This window comes from Melozone crissalis, unplaced genomic scaffold (genome assembly GCF_028551555.1).
Source record: "Melozone crissalis strain CALT ecotype California unplaced genomic scaffold, PUWL_Pcris_2 ptg000033l_1, whole genome shotgun sequence".
NCBI lineage: Eukaryota > Metazoa > Chordata > Aves > Passeriformes > Passerellidae > Melozone > Melozone crissalis.
In genome coordinates, this window is record NW_026535811.1 from 19,416,783 (window position 1) to 19,438,029 (window position 21,247).

The 21,247-nt window shown below is 45.0% G+C and overlaps 1 protein-coding gene across 1 annotated transcript; it reads left to right on the plus strand.

Annotated features, from left to right (window-relative positions):
- Positions 1 to 675: 675 nt before the first annotated feature.
- On the plus strand, positions 676 to 20,149 carry CD9 (CD9 molecule). The gene is made up of 8 exons (XM_054282008.1): positions 676 to 826; positions 10,888 to 10,987; positions 13,938 to 14,035; positions 15,628 to 15,702; positions 16,669 to 16,761; positions 17,241 to 17,330; positions 18,988 to 19,071; positions 19,805 to 20,149. The coding sequence occupies exons 1-8, from the start codon at positions 761 to 763 to the stop codon at positions 19,868 to 19,870; spliced, it is 672 nt and encodes a 223-aa protein (XP_054137983.1). The 5' UTR covers positions 676 to 760; the 3' UTR covers positions 19,871 to 20,149.
- Positions 20,150 to 21,247: the final 1,098 nt, after the last annotated feature.

A 21,247-nucleotide genomic window follows, 5' to 3' on the forward strand; every position in this document is an offset into this window, starting at 1 on the left:
TGCCACAGATGATGACTCTCTTCTGTGGTGCCCAGCTACAGGACAGGGAGCAATAGCCATAAACCAAAACTAGAAGTTTCACTACAACACAAGGAAGAATTTCTATATGGTAAGGATGGCAGAGCACTGCAACAGGCTGCCCAAGGGAGGTTGTGTGGATTCTCCCTCTCTGGAGACATTCCAAACCCACCTGGAAACATTCCTGCGTCACCTGCTCTTGGTGACCCTGCCTTGGCAGGTGGGTTGGACTGGATGATCTCCAGATGTCTCTTCCAATCCTAAGGATTGTGAGATCTATGCAAGAGCAGGTCGGGTTGGGGTGAGGGGGTTGATCAGATATTAGGACGAAGGTTTTCACCCAGAGGGTACTCGGGTACTGAACAGGCTTCCCAGGGAAGTGGTCACAACCCCAACCCTGTGAGAGCTCCAGGAGCGTTTGGACAACGCTCCAGGCACAGGGTGGGATTGCTGAGGCGGCGCCGTGCAGGGCAGGTAGCAGGATTCTGACGTTCCGCGTGCTGCCCCTCCATGCCGGGACACTCGGAGCCCCAAGCATGGCCGTGCCCGGCCCCGTGAGGCGCTGCTGGAGCGCTGGGAGCCCGCCCGGCCTGAGGCGGAGCCGGGCGGCCGCAGGTGCGGGGCGGGGCCGGGGGCGGCCCCGGGGGCGAGCGGGGAAGTCCCCGAGACACCCGAGCAGGGCCGCATTTAAGGAGCGGCGTCGGAGCTTGGGGGCCTGGTTGATGTGTCTATAGCCGCCACCATGCCCGTCAAAGGAGGCACCAAGTGCATCAAGTACCTCCTCTTCGGCTTCAACTTCATCTTCTGGGTGAGGCCCCCTGGGCTGTGTCCCCCGCGCTGCCCAGCGGGGAGCCCGCGGGACGGGGATGGAGGGGAGGGGAAGCGCCAGGAGCCGCGTTTTGTTTGCTTTTCTGATGCCTGGTTTTGGCTGTTTTCTCCACTTGCTGCCCACCCCCCCCCCCCCCCCCCCCCCTTCCTCCGCCAGAAGGAGAGAAACGTGTGCCCGGGTGCTCACCGCTTTTTTTCCCACGTTTTTGGGGTTTATCATCAGGCGGGGAGAGGGTGCTGGGTTTGTGGATAGCCCGCCCCCACTGAGTATCCCCCCAGCACTTCGCACAATCCTCGCCCTAAAACTCTATGTGCCAGTCGGGCTCCCTGCTGGCTTTCCCGGTGCCGGGGCTGTGCCCGGGGTGAGCCGGTTCCTTGCAAACCTGTGGTTGTCGTGTGTGTGAACTCCTCGCGTTGGTGGGTGCTGTGGCTTCCCTTCGGGTTTAATCTGTCCGAGCAGACCGGCACCCCTTGAGATCACGTCTCCGGTGTGCTTACTGGCCCTACTACGCCTTGTTGGATAGGCACCATGAGAAAGGCTGAGCCGAGAGGTTTGGACTGTCCTCAGGCACTCGGGGCGTGGGCACCTGGAATTAGCGCCGGCTCATGCATGGAAAAGTACTATGGGAGCTGTTTGTGTGCCTGATGGATAGCAGCAAAGTGTATGGTTCAAAAAGCTGGTTTTTTTCTGGGCTGTTTGCCACGTGGAGGAGTGCGTGTGTGACTGTGATGTGGCTGTGTGAAGTTGGAGCGGCGGGAAGCCGCGTCTGGAGTCAGTCGCAGCACTGCCCGTGGGACGAGTGGAAGTTGCCATGTTAATGGGTAAAGTGCTCGGGATGTCTCAATGTCGAAATGGGTTGCAGCAGAGTTGAGAATACACAGCTGGGTTCTAGCTGAGGAACGTTGTGCAGAACTTGACCCAGGAAAGCTGTGTTGCCACCCGGGACTCGCCGGACCGTGAGCAGAGCTGTCGCATTTGCAGGGTTAGAGCTGGTCAGAAGGAAAAGCCTAATAAAACACTGTCTGAAACTTACAGTCAGTGAGTTTCTAAACTTCTTGTTAAAAGAGACTGAAGTACTCATGGTTTGCCTTGTGCTTGTTTTGTTTATTTCAAAGCTGCAGACTTTCTGCAGAGTATTTTATGGGACAAAAATTCTTGTGAAAACAGCATTGCCTTAAAGAAGCTCTTAACCTGAACTTCACCACCTTGTCTGGGGATAGGCTGAGAACAGGGAGAGTAGTTTTGTTTAACTGGGGATGTACCTCTTGCTTGGGAGTGTCATGGTTATAAAGTGCTGAGACTCCTACCTTTAGGGGTGCTTGTGAGTACAGAATTGTATTGGTGACAGTGGATGGAAGAGTGGTGCTGCTGTCCAGAGGAGCTGAGAGATGATGGCTTTTCAAGTTGGCTTCCTGAGGCTGGCAGTATCAAGCTAGGATGTGGGAGAGAGAAGAGGAAGAAAAAAGAATTAAAGGGAGATAAATAAATGCATTTTGGAGATCCCAGTAAGTGTCTGGAGGCCCCAAGAGGCAGTGAAATGCAAGCAGCTTGGCTCAGCCACAGATAAATGTGTTTGACCAACTGGAGTGGTCCTTGGCTTAGGGGGGCCACCACATGTCATTGTGGCCTGCTGAAAACAGTTGGAAGGGCGTTTAGGGGGTACAGTGTTAGCAAACCTTGTGTCCTCTATGGAGAAATAAAGTAGCTGGGTTTTGGGTCATTCCACACTGAACAGCATAAAAAGAAAGGTGTTCTGGGTCTGCCAGCATTAAAAGGCAAGAACCACCCTAATAAGAAAAAAAGGCTCTAATGGTTTTTTATGGCTTTGCAGATGTGGAAAGTCTGTGAAGTAATGGAAGTATGTTGACAAAATTTGCTGTGCCCAAGTGCAATTCCGTACCTCCTTTTTTTTGAAATAAGTTGCCTCAAAAAGACAGGTCAGGAATTTCAGGTCTGCACCAAACCTGCCGATGGCTATGGATGTCGAATTGGGTGGAATGTATTTCTTTCCATCGAGGCTTGAACAAGGGTAAGAGGAAGCAGAAAGGCTCATACAGCTTGGTAAAGGAAGTTACTGAAATAAAAAGAGAAACCCTCAAAATTGAAGCTGTATCCAAAGGAAGGAGATAAAAGTTCATAAATGCTGGTGAGCCTAATAAAATAACAATAACATCAGCCAAAGGAAAGCTTTAGGAGTAATTTGCAAAAGCAAACCCAAGTAACATACCCCTCTTCAGACACATGATGAAAAGGGAGTTTCTCAGGGAGTCCTTCCAGGCAGTAATAGCTCCAGGAGTAAAAGTTTTGGGAGCCAAGTTCAGCAGGACTTTATTTTACTGGGGAAGATTTTAACAGAGTTCTGTGCCATAAGCTCTCTTTGACTCTGAATTCTGCACAGGCTTGAACTGACCTCTTGATGCAAAGGAGGTGGAACAAGAGGAGCAGCAAATGTTTGATTAACAATTCTCTAAAGTCACAAAACACTTCAGAACTCTTAAGTGAGTTGTGATTAGGTAACTCCCCCCACCATCCCTTCTCTGTGCTGGAGGGCTGGAATGCAGTGAATTGGAGGCTGGGCTTTTGCTTTATGGTAGTCTGGGATACCCAGAGAGTAGCACATATGGAGTATCTGGAAAGAGCCAAGGACAAGATTCTTTAAAAGCTGGTATACATGTATAGGAGGGACATTGGCTACTGCAAGGGGAAGTCAGACTTCATGAAGCTGCTGCCTTGGAGCCTTTAAAAGCCTGAATGCTGGAGAAGGCAAGGACTGGTTGGTGTAAGTTCACTTGTTCAATGTCCTCTGGAAATCTCAGGCCTCTTGTGAAAACCAGGCAGTCCTGGAGTAAGATCCTGGCAAGAATGAGATGGCTGTTGGAGTGGAGGCAGGGCTGTGGTGAGATGCAGCTCTGCTGTTGCAGAGAGAAGCAGTGGTTCTGGTACAGACTCTGTGATGGTCAGTATAGCCCCACCTCATCTGGAGGAGCACAGGGGGTACTGCTGGGGTGCTGGCTGGCACCCATTGTACAGGGTGATGGAGGTGATGGCTGCCTGCTGACACAGCAGGGTGTGTGACACAGCACAGTGAGACTCTCTCCAAAGTCAGGCATCAGGTAATTCCCATGGGAGGCACCAGCAGAAAGCTGCCTGGAGATAGGAATTAAATGATTCAGGGGCAGCTGCTGCCATGGAGCAGTGAAGCCTTGGGAGAAAAAAATCTATGATGGTTTTACAAAAGCACCAGGTGAGTGCTCAATGTCAACAGAGTGAAACCAGCTTCAGAAATGAAGGACTGAGAGAAGATGGAATATGGTGTGTAAAACTCCCAAAATCCTTTGCATGCTGGTGTCCCACAGTGCTGCAGGCTGCTCTGGTCATCTGCGTGTCTTGAGAGAATCATAGTGGAACTTGGTAATGTTTGGGAAAGAAAGAGGAGGGTTTCTGTCATCAGCAACTCTTATCTTCAGCATGGAAATGTGCTAGAGATCCTTAGAATCATGATTGTCCAGGCAGTAGGTAGGGCCTGACTGTATTGAAAGACGGAGTGAGCAAGAGCTGTGGAATATTTAGCCAGGAAAGAGGACCTTTTCAGAAGAAAAGTGGGTACAGTGGTGATACCTTCTCCTTAGCAGATGTTGACGAATAGGTTGGTCAAGGGATAACTGGCTAATCTCAGAATGAATTAGGTTGGAAAAGACCTTTAAGATAATCTAGTCTAACCTGCTAACATGGAGTTCAGCAGCCCTTTGTTAATTTTTCTTCTCTCAAGGTGCTGTGTCTTGGCATAAGTGCTCAACATGTAGCCTAGGAGGTTGGTCCTGGGAAATGCTACCTTCTGTCCTGTTCTCTTAACCCTTCCTGAGGCTCTTGTGCTTGGTTAATCTGATGGCCTTTCTCCAGCTGGGAAGGCTGGATACTAATGTGGTATTAGCTGAAACTTTTGGGGCTTCAGAGTTGGGCTTAAAACATGCTTAATGGAAGGAAGAGGACACTTTTGGATGTTTGCACCAAGTCCAGTTAAGCATGGATCTGTAAGTTTTGGGGTTCATTCCCCTCTCTGAGGTGTAGGAAGTAGAGATGGCTGTGTTTTCTTTTGGGATGGAGTACTGCAGCAGGCACCAGGCTCCTTGCTGCTATTGCGCTGTCCTTTCTGGAGCTGATGTTCTTGCACATAGGTTTGCAGACAGCTCTGCTGTCTTGGCATGGCCAGTGCTAGCCCTGGCATCCCTGACAGTTTGCTTTCTAATAATACAAGTTTGGGGGCTGTTTGGGGGTGTGGGAGGGAGGTGTCAACAAAATTTTGAAGTAATTTTTTTTTCCACCAGGCTGGCTTGAGCTTGGCAAGAAGTCAATGGAAACAACACATTTTGTTCCTTAAACCTGAGCAGTGGAGGTGTCTTAGCAGAGTTGCGTTGGACCAACTTTAGTGTGAGCAATGCTGGATTGCCTTGAGTTGTGTAATGAGTGACTGCCTTTAACTGTGTTCCTTTAACTCCCTGGGTTTGCTCAGGCTTGTTGGTCCTGGTCATGAGGTCTTTTCCTAGGAAAACTGTGGGCTTCTGGGCAACTTGGATCACACCAGGCAAGTGCCTGCCTGTTTTCTGACTGGCTTCCTACTGCTGAACAAAAGCAAGGCCTTGCATTGTTAAATTTCAAGGCTGGGTTTTCCCCTTGTAGATTTTGTGGAATATGAAGACATCTGCTGCTAATATTTATGGTTTAATGTATTTTAGGCAAGCAAGTGGTGTAGCACAGAGGCAGAGTTCATGTTGAAGTTTTGAGCAGTCATTTTCTTGCTCCTTTCCATTATTGGGCAGTTCTCTTGTCCTGACTTCCCACTCTCCAGAGCACCATGTGGTTTATGAATAAATGCATTTTTGTGTGATAGTACCTGCTAAAGTAAGATGAGCAGAATTAGGCCTGGAGAGCCCTTTTCCTTCTGTAGCTTGAAGATACCTGTGACTTTGTTCTGAGCCATAGACTTTGTTCTGAGCCATAGCTGCTTTTGTGCACTAAGAACAGCAATTCAGAGGATCTTTCCTCTTCCAGCAGAGGATTTGCAGGATGGGCAGGGAAATATGCATGTGTCTGTTAGAATGTATATATGCAGGCACATATGAAAAACTCAGAAATTAGTTGCTTTTGCTTTCTCTAATGAACTGATGCAGTTGCTGGCTACAGTGTGAGAATCTAATGCTGCTTGGGCTCAGCTCAGTGTATATTGACTCCGGTAAGTTCTGTGAAATCAGGAATGGAGTTTGGAGTATGTTGCCTTGAGAAATCTGATGTGAAGCTACTTAGAGTTCCACCACTCCTGGCTCCTATTTGCTATTCTAATTGCAAATAAAGTAGACTGGCCTCTGAATAGGAACTTGTATGAAATGGACACTAGTCTTGGCAGTGGTTCAGGAATTTTGTAATGCTTGTCTTACTGTACTGGAGCACCATTTCATTGCAAAAGGTGCTGTGGCATTAACATAGGCCACAACATTTTTGAAACTAGCTAAGCAGAAAGAAAATACTTCCTTTCCAATCCACTATTTTCCAAACTAGTTTGAAAATAGCTGCAGTTTCTTGTATAACTGCAAGCCCACATAGCACAAGTGTTAGGGGAGCTGTTTCAAAACTCTGAAAACCTGTGCTGTTGTGGATAACACTAATTCTGTAATTGAGGGTTTAGAGTGGTATTGAGCTTCACTTGTGGTTACTGTTTATGGGGTTTTATTTATGGAGTACTAGCCAGTAAAAGGATAGAAACGGTTCATTACTACTCATAATGTTCTCGATTTCTTTGTCTGTACTTTGCACCATTATAGATCTAGTTCTGGCTTTCTTAGTTCAGTCTAAAACAGTAAGAAGTAAATTCTTATGCAATCTGATTTTTAGCTGAAAGTTCAAGTGTTTATCAAGTGAAGGTGGTGACTTTTTAATGCCTTCTTGTCACATCCGGGTGTAAACCTATATATGGAACAGTAGTGTTGAGCCTGACATGCCTTTTTACTTCAAGAAAAAGTTCTGTTAGATACCATACTTAGCTGACAACACTGATAGTATTTCTTTTTGACTGACTTCTTTATTTTCACATAATGACATACCTTATGCTGGAGGTAATGCCATGAGCTTGGTAGAAGTTGTATGTAAACTTGGCCTAAAGGTGTGAAAAATGGAAAAAGGGCAAAGCCCCCCTTTTGCGCCCTTCCCCAGCCTCCTGGGGGGCCATATCTGCCAAACCTCAGGAGTCAGAGCGGGGCAGAAATCCTCTGGGAATTGTTTGGTTGTGGTCAGTGCTGTGGTACACTCCAAACTCATGCTCAGTTTAGCCAGGAATGATGAGGGGAGGAAGGCAGAGTGTTCTGTGTGGCTGCTGTCTCCAGGATACACAGGTTTTCTCATCTCAAGTGTATCCTGACTGGTTCAGGTCCTTTCTCAGTCATCTCTTCTCACAGGAAAGGCTGGGACACACCCTTCGATGTACCCAGAGGCCAAGCAAGGGGGATGCCCCAGAACAGTGGGATGGATGAGAGGAGGGAAGTCCTGCACAGAAGGCTCACTAGAGAATGTGCAGGGCTATGTCAGTAAGGAAGATAGACCAAAAAAGCTGGTTTTCCTGTAGTAACAGGCAGAAAGCTGTATGCAGGAGTGAACTTTAGGAGCAAAGGGGGTGTGTTTGCATGTAATGAAAAAAAAAAAAAAACCAACCTGACAAGCCTCCACAGGGCTAGGAGAGGAGTGGCCAGGTAGTTTTATCATTGTTGCAGCCGTGGAGCATCCGAGCAGAGCAGGAATGAGCTCGGAGTAGTGGTTAGCGAAAACAAGGAAGCCTGGTTTGCTGGAGCGGGGAAAGTCAGTAGTGTAATTGTGCCAGGACATGCCATTACTGGAAGATCAGTGCCACAAACTTCTCCAAAACAGCGAGTGAGCAGTATCCCTTTAACTTCACGTTTTGGCCAGATTGGGAAAAAAATCCAACTCTGTCTTCTGAGCTCTTTTTGCTGTAGTTGTCACTATAAAAACATACTACTTACCTGTCTGATAAGCACAAGAACGCACTCTCTTCTTTGTGTGTGTGAAACCAGACAAAATTGATTACTTTCAGGAATACGGTGATGTTTTCTTCCTACTTAATTTCTCTTTCAGTGCAGGATAGAGCTACTTAGAAGCACACAGTATTGCTCAACTCCTGTGACAAAATAGATCTGTTAGATGGGGAATCCCCTTGGATTACCAAACAAAAACGTAACAATTAGGTTGTCTGGTGATCTGCTTCCACGCAGCTGAGGTTGGGGGCTTTGCACCCCTTTCCCAGGAAGGAAAAACACAGCTCCCAAACCGTCCCTGCACAGATCCCATCTTGTTGCCATAGTGTGGGTGACAGTGCCTCAGCCTCTAGTGTGCCACACTGGCCAGCAGTGCTGGCAAGTGCCCATGGGGCTGTGCTTTTCCTCAGAGGCTGGTGTTGCTGTGTCCTCGTTTCTCCCTTGTTTTGATGGAAACTTGAAGCTTCAAGTTTCTTGCCTTCTGCTCCAAAACTGCCTTTTTTTTAGTTCAGTGGTCAGTCTGAGTAGGAAGAGCACAAACTGAGAACATGTCTGCTTTCCTTAAGAAACTGAGACAGAAAGTCTCTTCTTCTTGCATGAAGGAGCTGCATTTTATTTCTAATCCACCATGCCGAGAATTATCAATCTGTGTAATTCTACCCCATTTTTTAGTGCTGTGCGGTAGTTCACTGGCATAAAGTGTTATCACTGTTGTGTGATTCTGTAAGTCTCAGGTCTCCCTGGCACCTTCTTAGTCTTTCTGTGATTAAGTGACTGCTTTTCCAAGGAGAAAACATGCCATGTACCTCTATGGGGTGGTGGGGAAGAGTTAAAATTGTGTTTTGAAAGGACCTATATTAGGTACATCATCTCTGCCCAATGTGAACAGACCAGTTTTTTTTCTGGAGGGCATTAACTGAACCTTCTGCTTTGCTTGAAATTTTAAGATTATCTGCATGGCTACATTATGGTTTAAGAGTTTCTTTAGTTTTACAGTCCTTTTCTGTGCCTTGCTCCATTTGCAGAGCTCTCTATTCAAGCACTGGAACTTGTCAAACTGTAAATAAATTTGGTAGGTGAGAAGAGCTGGCTGTTCAGGCTTGTGGCTTCACAATTTGTGAGTTCCTAGCAAAACCAGCAGAGACTCTAGGCTTCTAATGATGGGGATCTGGATCAGCTATAAAAGCTGACAACTGCTGGATGACCAGTAAAGCGACCCTCAAGCAGAGTGTTATTAAATACTGGATGACTTAACAGCAGTCTCAAGGAGTTTTTTCCATCACTAAGCCTTTCTGATGTTTGAACTGAAGCACTGGGGTGAGATGAGGTGGCAAAGGCTTTTTGAAGTGATGCTGCAGCCAGGAGGGCAGCAACCCTTCTCTCTGTCAGCTCCCCTTTGCGCCTCTCCCTCCCCTCAGGGTGCAGCCGTGGCACAAGAAATTGAAATAATAATGCTGTTTGGCATTCTGTGTCACAAAGGTGCTCTAGCATAGCTTAATCATATTGTCAGGGTAGCCCTAGCAAGGCAAGCAGGTGTGCCTTTGGAGTAAGCACCAGAAACACCAACAAAGGCGTTTTGCTTAGGTCTGGAATCCTCCAGGTGGGTTTGGCTCTTTGAGTTGTGTGTCACTTGATCTGTTTTCCCTGCAGCTCCTCTTGGAGGCAGGCCTGGCACTTGGGTTCCTGCTGTACAGGAAAAGCTGGTTTAGGAAAGCTGGGACTGTTTGTGAGCAGGAACTCTTCCACAGCAGGAAGAAGGGGCTTTTGGGCTCCCACGTCTCAGGTGGGCTTGGTGTAGTGGGGTTGTTGTATCCTTGGGTGCTCACCAAGGGAACACTGCCCATATTCCCACTAAAAAAATGCCATTAATTAACAATTCCCAGTTTCTTAGAGGTAAATCAGGAATGTTGTTTCTTTCTGCAAGGGCCTTGTTGGGATTTTATTTTTGCTTTTCATGTGTGCTTTGCCTGACCAAAGCACTGGACTTAATAAACTTACTGCTCACTCTTAAGTTTAAAATTTTAATGTCTGCTGCAATGTTTGGGATTTCTGTCCTCATCTCACTTTGTAGAGCTTTTTTTAATAGTTCAATGGTCTTCAAAGGAAGAGCTGAGAAGCACACTCCAGCTTTATACTTTGTCCTGGTTTCTTCATTTTTTTACATGCAAGAAAACCCCATTTCTTTTCTTTTTTAAGGAGGATTCAGTCTCTTCCAAGCAAACTGTTGCCATTGGCCTTACCAGACTGCAATGCCCTCTTTCTTGCAACACTTCCTATGGCTTTTGCCAGATGTTTCATCCAGAGGCTAATTTATACACAAAGTGACTTGCTGCAAACACAGGCATCAATATTAAGAGGAACCTGAAGGCATACAGGCAGAGATGATAATGAAATAAAACTAAACATTAACTAAAATTCTATTGTATTGCTCCAGATCAGCAGCGTTCTACTGCTGCAGCTGGTATTTTCTTATTCCTGTCAGTGTGGTCATTAAATGGGTTGGTTTTATCATGTTTGGCAAGAATGGCACTCTTCTTGAACTCCATTCCATGGTGGACTGAACTCTCAGCAGTCTATTTAATACACTAAAACTTCTGGCTGGCCTTACAAGGCACTTTTCCTTGTGATACACTTGCTCTTCAGTATGAAGCTTTAAGGTCACTAAGCCATGCAATGTCTGCATCCACCCAGAATAAAACAATGTGTGTAAGGATCAGTGAAAATACTGACACTTGGCTAAACCGTGGATATTTTCAGAAAGGAACAAGAATGGCATTGATCTCCTGTGGCATTGGAGTTTATATTATGTAAATGCTTCTGTTAACAAGGTGCCTCATGTCTGGGACTTTGTTCATGCATTGGTATTCCCATGCTTTTAAGCTTGTCCTTTGTTACCATCTCTTTAAATAAAAGCTGTATCCTGTGTTTGTTTCTGATTTTGTTACCATGCAAGGCCGGGTGGATTAGTTGGTATCATTTAACAAGCCTTCCTTGTTCTTACAGCTTGCAGGAACAGCAGTGCTTGCAGTTGGACTATGGCTTCACTTTGATTCACAGACCAAAAGCGTCTTTGAATTGGAATCTGACACAAAGTTTTACACAGGTGAGCTGGGGGATCACTCAGGGGATAGGTCACACTTTTGTGACCTGATTTCCAGGCTGTTCAGAAACCTTGGCTTTTCTTAAAGGGTAAAAAGGCAAAACAACCTTAAACACCCCAAGAGCAGCTTCCCTTGGCTGGTGTTGGGGGCAGCTTCCCCTGTGAGCTCTTGTGCAGACAGCAGTGCTGCTGTGTGAGTGGTTTCTTGGCTCTTCAGCCTTTTTCCCACAATAGTTTGTCTCTGTTGCTGTCAGTAAACATTTTGTAATCCCAGGGGCTCCTGGAGGACACAGAGGATGTTTATTCCTGATGCTCGTCACCATATGCATCAGCAAAGTTTCATGCTAAATTGTGTAATTAATATTTTTTCTCCAGAGTGACCAACCTGAGCTACCCAAAACACAACTCCTGTTGCCTCATCTCTCAGAAGGAGCACTGATAAGAAATGTCAGGCTTAATCCCTTAATCACTGTCGTCTAACTCTTAAAACCCCACATCTCCTAATTCATCCTGAACTGAATGCACAAACATCTTGGTACATATAAGAATTATTCCAGCCAGTGTGGATCAATGTAGCTTTAGCTAGACCATGTGGAAGGCGTTTGTAAGGTCATTAATTAGGGGACACACACATTTTTAGTTTGTTGATGTCATGGGAATTCCTAAATGAACTGGATTTTATCTGAACTTTGATTTTGGTCTCTACAGTTGCTTTTAACCTCGGGCAGGGGAACACACATAATTTGGTTATTGTCACCTGTAGGTGTTCAGACCCTTGGAGCACCTCCGCTATGAGGAAAGGCTGAGAGAATTGGGATTGGTCAGCCTGGGGAATGGAAGGCTTTGGAAGTAACCTAACTGTGGCCTTTCAGTACCTGAAGGGGAGCCCACAGGAAAGGTGGAAAGAGACTCTTGCCAAGAGCGTGGAGTGACAGGACAAGGGGCAATGGCTTCACACTGACAGAGAGCAGGTTTAGGTTGGATATCAGGAAGGAATTCTTCCATGGAGGGTGGTGAGGCCTTGTCTCAGGTTGCCCAGAGAAGCTGTGGCTGCCCCATCCCTGGAAGTGCCCAAGGCCAGGTTGTATGGGGCTCTGAGAAACCTGGGATAGTAGAAGGTGTCCCTGCCCATGGCAGGAAGTTGGAATTAGACAATCTTTAATTAGGCAATCTTTAAAGTCTTTAAAGGATAGCTTCATCTTTCTCTTTCTTTCAGCCAAAAAAATGGCTCCTGTCCTTGGCTACTCAGCTGTGACAACTCCCAGGCTGGTATCTGAAGGGTCACTTATAAGGAGGTGCAATTTATGTTGCAGCCTCCTAGTCCTAGGGTGGCCTGTGCCTGCAGAGAATACTCTTAGGAATGGTATAGAGGCCATAGTTGGGAATATTGAGATGCTCATGGGACTTAACCTGTCTGCATGCCTGCAGCTTCTGTGATCTGTGAGAAAATTTGTGGTTTACCCTTGATATGATGGCATCTTAGCAAACTGGGTGGTTCTTGGAGCTGCCAGGAAGATTCCCAGATGCTTCAAGTGGACCTCAGAAAAAGAACAGAAATCTAAACTTGGCTGTTAAGCTGAATATTTAACAAGTCTTATTTTGGGCTGTCTAAAACAACTCTTTTATCTCTTAAAACATGAAAGTTTTATGATGTGATGCTTAACCTACTGGCTGGATGCAGCCAGTGGAACCTGCTTGAAATCGTTGTAGATTTAACTGAGTTTTAAAAAGAAGCTCAATAGGAATTTCTGCTTTAACATAATTTTCTGGCAGTAGTTACTGACTGCAGTAAGTTACAAAGCAAATTACCTCAAAGACTTTCTGTACAACTCAGTCTGGAATAAGTGTTACTGATGGACTCTTTTTCTTCTTCAAAATGGAAAAAGGTTAAACTGAGGTTTAAAAGTCTGTATTGGAATTTCCTCCTGATAAGAAATGTCAGGCTTAATCCCTTACAAATGCTGCATCAAGGAGCTGGGTTTTTTGGCAGCTAATCTTATTGGTTTGCATCTAGAATATATAATTTGCAAAAGCTTACATCTAGCCCCCTTTAATTAGTATTGAACTGGTTTTGTGTCCCAGTTGATATAAGTGTCCTGCTTGTTCCACGTGCTTTGTGCTCATTCTTTGATGCTTCACCACCCTTCTAATATTCTTTGCCATCCTTTGGGAGTTTTCTTGCTTGCCACATCTTGCTGTGGTCTCCAGCTCACAGCTATCATGATTAGGCTCGTTGTTCCCAAGTTCAGGAGCCAGAGGATTTGGCATAAATGGAGCCTTTTACCTCAGAAATGCTTGCTCTTTCTGCTTCAACATACTCACTACCTTATTTCTGGGCAGAATAGTTTACAAGCTCTGACACTTTTTATAATCTGAAGAAGCATCTGCTTTGAGACTTTGCAGTTGTTGATAAATCACTCTTTCAGTTGTTTCTAATTCCAGTTGTCTCTATCTTCACCTGAGGAGAAGTTGATAAGTCTTGGCTCTGAGCCTGTTGTAAAAAGTGTCTTACAGGTTGTATTAGATGGATTTATCTTGCCCATTTTCTAAAGCTTGTGAGTTTTAAAGTTTGCGTGCAGTAGGGATACACAATAATTGTGTCAAAATGAAGGTTTTATATATCAATTTTTCAGAATCATTTGCTTTGAAGATCAGGCACATTTTTTCCCCCTTTCCTTTCCTCCCCCTTTCCCTTTTCCCCCTTTCCCTTTTCCCCCTTTCCCTTTTCCCCCTTTCCCTTTTCCCCCTTTCCCTTTTCCCCCTTTCCCTTTTCCCCCTTTCCCTTTTCCCCCTTTCCCTTTTCCCCCTTTCCCTTTTTTTTTACTTGAAACACCTTGGTAAAGAAACTTAAACCTTGGCAAAAGCTACCAATGCTGTTTCTGGAGCAATTAATATCATACCTTGCTGCTGAGGTCTCAGTTGACCTGCGTGTCTTTGTTTTTCTCCTCCCTAGGTGTTTACATCCTTATTGGAGCTGGTGCCCTTATGATGCTGGTTGGTTTCTTGGGATGCTGTGGTGCATCACAGGAATCTCAGTGTATGCTTGGCCTGGTAAGTGCTCAGGGTAATCCTTAAATTTTTGAGCAGCATGATGAGAAATGAAGGAAAATATTACTGTGTAATTCAAGGTCAGCAGATTGTGGACCCAGAACAATCACAGTGTTTAAACTCATAGTCACCTACCTAATACTAAGCTGTTAAATATAGTTCTAATCTCTGGCCTGAAATCCAGATGCTTCTGCTGCATTTTAACAGAGGATGATATCAAGAGGCTGGATGTGTCTGACATACACTGAAGTGTCAGGCTGGGAGTATTGTGAACACAGAATGAAAATATTGATAAGAGCAGTGCCATCATTGCTAGGCAGTTCATCCTGGACTCTGAATGTGGTGCAATCTTTAATCTCTGATACCAGAAGTGTGGTATTTGGTGCTTGAAACAGCAAGGCTCTACTGTTCATTATCACAGGATGAGCTCTTCTAGTTGACAACTGCTCTGCAAGCCAATTACTAGAGAGCAACCTCATTATTTTCAGACTGGGGGTGGGCAGTAGAGCTTACTGGATTAGTGCACATCTGTATGCTTGCAAAATAACCAGAAGACTTAGTTAATAAAAGTCAACTACTATATGTAAAGGCTGCTCTCCTGCGGTGTTCGGGTCCAATCCAGCTAGCTCTGACCCTTGGCCCCTCACAGCCTTTACAAGGACAAAAGTAAAAGACTGGAGGTGCTCTTCTCCTTGGGACCAAAGTCCTATTTTATTGATAGGAGTCACCTCAGGATGCAGGTGACCTCCCAGAAGAAAAGGAGGCTTGGGGATCTCCTCCCAAGAGATTTTAAGCTCAAGGGAAAGGGGGCGGAGGAAGGGGGCCACAGCCAATGGGTTACAAGTGAGGAAGGGGTGAGGGGAGGAGTACACCTGGAACAAACCATTACCTTACCACCGGGGCTGGGTGGGGCAGGGAATGGGACAAACCATGTGATCAGTGCAAAAACAACAGCTAGATAAACTATTTACTATTTAGTGCAATACAGCAACTATAGCCACTGAAAAAACAATTTCCCTTCTGTGTCACAGAAGAACCTAAATTCAATTATTTGTTCCAAAATTATACCTCTAGCCCTTTCTAATTCTGAGTATCTCTTTAAAGTGCTCCTAAATTATAGTGGTGTTTTGGGTCTGGTAGTCAATGAGAGACAGAACACGGTCATTTGTGTTTTGTTGGATATACAACAAAATGACCATTAGCTCTCTGGGAGTTGGTGGCAAGCTAGGAATTAAGTAATGACTCCTAAAGCAACAGGAGTGACAAACCATAGTAAAGAATTGGTGCCAGCTGTTGTGATGTGTCTGAATGACTTAGACAGCTTCAAAGTTGGAGTTAACAGATGATTGGCTTTAATTATCACTGATCAAAAAGAAGGGACTGGTGCTTGGAGAGTGCTGCCAGACTTTCCAATGCTCTTGGGAAGAAGTGCTGACCCAGTCTCCTTTTACCTGGTGTTACCAATGTCTGAGACCTCCAACTGCAACCTGATTGAGTGACAGCTCTCACAAGTCTGGACAAACTTGCAGTGTACATGTGTGACGCTGGTTTGTGGTGCTCTGGCCTTCATGAATAATATGGTCTTTCTTTTCTAGTTCTTCTTCTTCCTTTTTGTGATTTTTGCCCTTGAAATTGCTGCTGGGATCTGGGGATTTTCAAATAAAGACAAGGTAGGTTGCTCTTTAAAGTTGGGAGTGGTGGGATGCTGGAACAGGTTTCCCAGAGAATCTGTGGCTGCTCCTTTCCTGGAAGTGTCCAAGGCCAGGTTGGATTGGGCTCTGAGCAGCCTGGTCTAGTGGAAGGGTGTCCCTGTCCATGGCAGAGGGGCAGGACTTAGGTGATCTTGACAGTTCCTTTCTGACCCCAAACATTCTATGATTCTATGAATGTGCCTACAGTCAGCAATCTGCTGACATCTATACCAGTACAAGTCAAATCCTTATTACCCAGGGAATTTGGGGGAGAGGGAAAAAGGCTGATTCAAGCAAAACAACACACAAAAAAACTAACTGTAATATTCAAACATGACTGTAGCAGGGAAGCCAGAGTCCAAGAGGCTGTTGCCTGCTAGAGGTGCCTTCCAGGGAGTACCTGATTGAGCTGTGAGGTGAAGCAGGCTGGCTGGGAGGCTTTACCACTTCCAGAGAGGAGCTGGGTCATCTGACAGCTGAGTGTATATGCACCTCTGAAGCATGACTGATATGGCCTCTCCCTCCCAAGCAGTCAAGATTCTGTCTTGTTTCAAAATCACATGCTTAGTGACCAGTGGTGCTTTTCTGCTCACATTGTGTTATACAATGGGAAAATATAGAAACTTCTGTGGTACAGTAGAATAGGGAATATTTTTGGGCAGCCAGTGGGCAAAGAGCTGGTTCTCTAGCTCCTCTTACAAGGTCAGCGGTTTGGAAGGGGAAGCAGTCTTACCTGTTTAGGTGTGACTATTAAAGTGAGTGTACAGTTATTTCTCACCTGAAACAGGTGAGCCTTCTGTCCACCCTCTGTTTGTACATGGCAGAAGAATGGGTCTTGTAGGCTGCAGGAGTTTTGATGACTGACTTGCTGAAAGCAAGTTTTTCATAATTAATACAAGTTATGACACACACCATTAATAGACAACTCTTTTTACTTTTCCTTAGATTATTGATGAGTTAAAGGAGTTCTACATGGACACCTACAGAAAGAGAACTCAGACAAGTGCCAGAGACACCCTGAAAGCATTTCAGTTCACTGTAAGTATATGGTTCTGCTTAACCTGGACAGTAATGCAACTGCTCCTCACACTGTTCTTCATCCTACCTAGTCCCCTGTACAAATTTTTTACCAGTTAGAAGAAACCAAAGATTGCAGGGATGTTTTTGTGTAGTATAAATGAATTCAGGATGCCTTTTGTTTGTGCCTCTGAATAACTAGTTCTTGTTTTTCTTTTTTTTTTCTTGTTTTTCTGTGAGGGGTTTGGCCTTGCGTCTGTAAGGAGCACAGGCAGTTGCCAAAATGATTTTGTGTGTACTTAAGGAGATCTAGCTCTTCCTTTCAGAACCTTGTCCCTTAATTTAATAAAGGCTTGTTAAGATTAGGTTTATAGCAGTCATGTTGACAGGACTTGGTCTGTAATGAAAACTAATGTAAATTATTTCCCTTTTTTTTTTTTACCAGATTACTGAACAAAAAGATTGCTTAATCTGGGTCTCTTTTATGTTTTCTGTTGTAGCTAAACTGCTGTGGCCTTACTGGAGCTGTGGAGCAGCAGTACATGGACACCTGTCCAGCAAAGACACTGTCTGAGTCATTCTCTATCAAGGTAAAGCTTGATGTAATTTACCATCAGCTCTGCCCAGTGGGTAGAGTGAGAAACACACTTCAGGAAACCCTCCCAGTCTGTGGGAAAAGCCCATGCCACACTGGTGTGTCAGTCTGTGTCTGTGATCAGACTGGTTGTGGAAAACAAATCCATCATTACTGTGGAAAGAGCAAGCAGGAAGTCTGACCTTGCTCAGGAAATGTGCGGTCTGTGTGTCAGAGAATCAGTGGTGGGGTAGGCAGTGGAAGATCAAAAGTTTGCCTAAGAAAAACCCCTCACAGTGCCTTGAGCGCTCTCTTCTCCTCAGTGCATCTTCTGGTGCTTGCTGGGAGCTGTCAGCTCCCTCTTTATTAGGGAGAAGTAGAGTTTGGGGTGGGAGCAAGTCTAAAACTTCAGCAAGGACAGGGAGGGGGGTAAGGCGTTGGTAGCCTTCTCAGGTGAGTTGGTAACTGTGAAGGCAGTTCTGTGAATCAGGTTTCTCTGTTGGAGTACTGCTGCAGAGATGCCTGTATATCACAAAGAACAGGAGAAAACAGCTTTTGTAGTTTTTAACCACCTCTCTTCTTCTTTGCCTTACAAACATCCTGTGGTCTTGCTTTAGGCTCCAAGACAGTTTGTATGAGTCTGTCTATGGTTCTTACCATGCAGGAATTCAGTTAATGACTTGGGGTTTTTTCAGTTTAATTGACAGTTCACATATCTGACCACATGAGATTGTTCAGTCTGTATCTTTAGTCATGTTCATGCAGTCTGAGTTGGAGTGTGTGGGAGTAGCTGAGACCACACACAGATTTTGTTTGTTTTTATTCTGTGTTTTAGCTTCATCTTGTGATGCCCATTCCCAATTTTAGAAAAACAGTGGATAGATTACAAGATCAAAGAAATGTAATTGAGTGTACCTCTAAGAAGCAGTGCTGTGTTGGTACTCTGATTGAACTGACTCATCCTTACTAGTATATCCCTTTAATCTCAGATTCAGTCTTTCTTTCTAGACTGGATAAGGAACAGCAACAAAAAAGGTAGTTCACTGATGTTTGCTTCTGGAACAAGCAGGACAGAAGCTGGGATGAGACTTCGACCAGCTACCAGACTCTTAAAGATTTATACTTCTGTAAAAGTGCCTTGCTCTTTTTATTGGTCAGCATGTGTCTGTTCTGGGAAAAGGACTATACTTATTTTTTTTTTTTAACGCAAAGGTAATTCTTTGTCCTGGGAACATTAAACTGGCCCCTCTATGAATCTGCTGCTGGCATGGATCCTAGCCTAGGTGTCCTGCTGTTCCCATGCACTGTGGGTTCATGAGGTGTCTGCAAAATTACAGTAGCAATTAGCAATATCAGGAGTGACTTTAAATATCTTTTGATAAGGGATGAGCATCATCTGAAGTGCTGACAGCAATTAGTAACAAGCCAAGCCTGATAAACTGCATGTTCAGATTGAGAGGGGAATCCTGCTGTAGTCAAGGTGCTGTTAACAATTCTGAGATACTTGAAGAGTAGATTTAAGTTTCTCCACCAACTCCTGTGTGTGTAGGACCATCTCTGGCTCTCTTTATGGATGTGACAGTAAAGTCCAGATCAAAGCAGCTTTTAAAAGATGAGTCTTCAAATGAACCTTGTGTGTGTAAAACACTAATGAGCCATCTGTTCCATTTCAGTCCTGCCCTGATGCCATTGATGATGTCTTCAAATCCAAATTCAATGTCATTGGAGCAGTTGGCCTTGGCATTGCTGTAATGATGGTGAGTTTCCAGATTATTTAGAGGGTGGTCAGAGGATACACAGAGCAGAAGTCTTGTACAGCAGTGCCTGGCCCCACAGCTCACAAGGCCATTCCACTGAGGACAAGTCCCAGCAGGATCAGGGTGTGTGCTGCAGGGCCCTGAGGCAATGCAGAGGCTGGGATGTCTCTGGACTTCCTGCTTCTGCTTTGGATTAGGATCTGCCTCCTTGCACTTTCAGCAATGGTGAAATCTTATCAGTGATGTGTGTATATATGGAGTGAAGATGTATTGGTCATGTTGCTGGCCCACGTCTTTATCCTAATATCTGTTGGGGATTCTTCTTCTCTTTCCTTTATAACAATTACAGGCTGTGCTAGAGGGCTGAAATAACAGGGCTGCTAAAGAAACTTGCACTTTTGTTTGACCTCTCTGGAGAAAAGCACATGCTGGGATGATCAAAGCTTTCTTAGGAGATATGGCAGTGGTTTATAGCTGCTGGTGCTGTGTCAGGGCTTGAAGATTTTTGTGGGTCCCTTCCAACTTGATCTATTCTGTGATCTGTTTTCAAGTACTGAGGTGAATGGGATTCTTGGGAATGAGCTTTGGGGATTGGGGGGTGGGAAATGGCAGAGTAAAGTGTAAAAATACAGAATAAATGTGACCTCTGGGCTGTGAAGAGCAGCTTGTTCTCATGCTGATAAAAGCACATGCTTTGCTTTCCTGATTTCTAATCTGTTTGCTTTTTTTCCAGATTGTTGGCATGATATTCAGTATGGTTCTGTGCTGTGCCATCCGCAGGGAAAGAGAGATGGTCTGAGAGCTGCAAACCCAAGATTCCTGCACTATAAAAATCCTCACCATTAACTTTCATGTTCTGAGAGCATTTCTAAAATGTTATATATTTGTTACCTTTTTAATGCTTTATTTGGTACTGATGTAGGTTTGCTTTTTATGTTACAGGTTAAAATGATAAAAGTTTATCTGACTCAAGACAAACATGGTACATAAAATATCTGACTTTCTTGAAACTTACATACTTTGGTTGTAATTTATGTGGAGACAATTTGATACTTAATAAAGAGTAAGATGTATTGTTTGTGGGGGAGAGGAAATGTTATGTTGATTAATCCCACTGTTTGATGCATAGCCAGGAGTTGAAGTTGCATAACGTGTTAAGTGTTTGGGATAACGCAGGAAAGCACTCCTATGCCAGTGCCCCATGTTGGAAGGGAATGGGAGATGCTGTCAGAGCATGTCAGGGAAGGTGTGGTCTTCCTTGGTGTGTGTGAATGAAAGCATGTCTTAAGTACATTCCTAAAATGTTACTGCTGTAACACTTTTTCTGTCACTTCCCTGGAGGGTGGCAAAGGCTGGTTGTCACACAGGTGATGTGCAGGCAGTGGTGGCTTGATGCAGCCAGGCTGGGCTCTGCCTTGGGGTCAGCTGGGCTTCCTGACATCAGCCTCTCTGCTACCACAACTGTCTCCTGACACCTGGCATGGCCTTGGGCCCTTGGCAGGACACATTGCCTAGTGCGTGCTCAGGATTTTTTCACTGGCTGGCTTGGGGCTTTGTTTCCCTAAAGCCAGTGAGGTGCAGTCTCAAGGGCTTACAACATATGTGCCAAATCTCAGGTTTCTAAGTGGAATAAATGTAAGTTGCATGAGCAGTTAAGTGTCCAGCTCTGCAGTTGCAGAGTTGAGGCTGTCCTGTTTCAGTTTAGAGAGTTAATGGGAGAGAACAGAGACACCAGTGTGGAACACTTAGCCTAAAGAATTACCAAGTTGTCCAGTATTTCTACTCTTAAATGGCTTTTAAGTGTTTTTTTTGTCTCTGAAATATTTCCTGGTGGGGGCTACCTATGGGCTTACCAGCAGGTTGATGGGCTGTTATTGTACCTGGTGCTTGCTTACTGTACAATTTCATCTGTGTTCTTGGAAACTTCTGGTCTTTGTCCTCTGGGCAATTCAAATGTCTCTGAGTAGTCCTTTCTTGTTCCCCCTCTTTCTCCTGTGAGGAGGTTGGTATTTATTATGGGAAATACCAGAATTGGTGGGTGTCAGGCTCTGCTGATGAATGCATGTATTGTCACCTTTGTGTAACCCCCTGTCACTTGTCTAAGGGAACCATACAGCTCTCCTCTGTAACATGTTGAACTGTTCTGTGTTCACAGGCCTTCTTGAAAAAAAAAAAT

What these genes read in the sequence shown, in the direction of transcription:
- CD9 (XM_054282008.1), top strand. Translation starts at nt 761, where the DNA reads ATGCCCGTCAAAGGAGGCACCAAGTGCATCAAGTACCTCCTCTTCGGC. An exon ending in GCTTCAACTTCATCTTCTGG is followed by an intron (nt 827 to 10,887) that starts GTGAGGCCCCCT and finishes TTGTTCTTACAG; the next exon opens with CTTGCAGGAACAGCAGTGCT. An exon ending in GATTTTCAAATAAAGACAAG is followed by an intron (nt 15,703 to 16,668) that starts GTAGGTTGCTCT and finishes ACTTTTCCTTAG; the next exon opens with ATTATTGATGAGTTAAAGGA.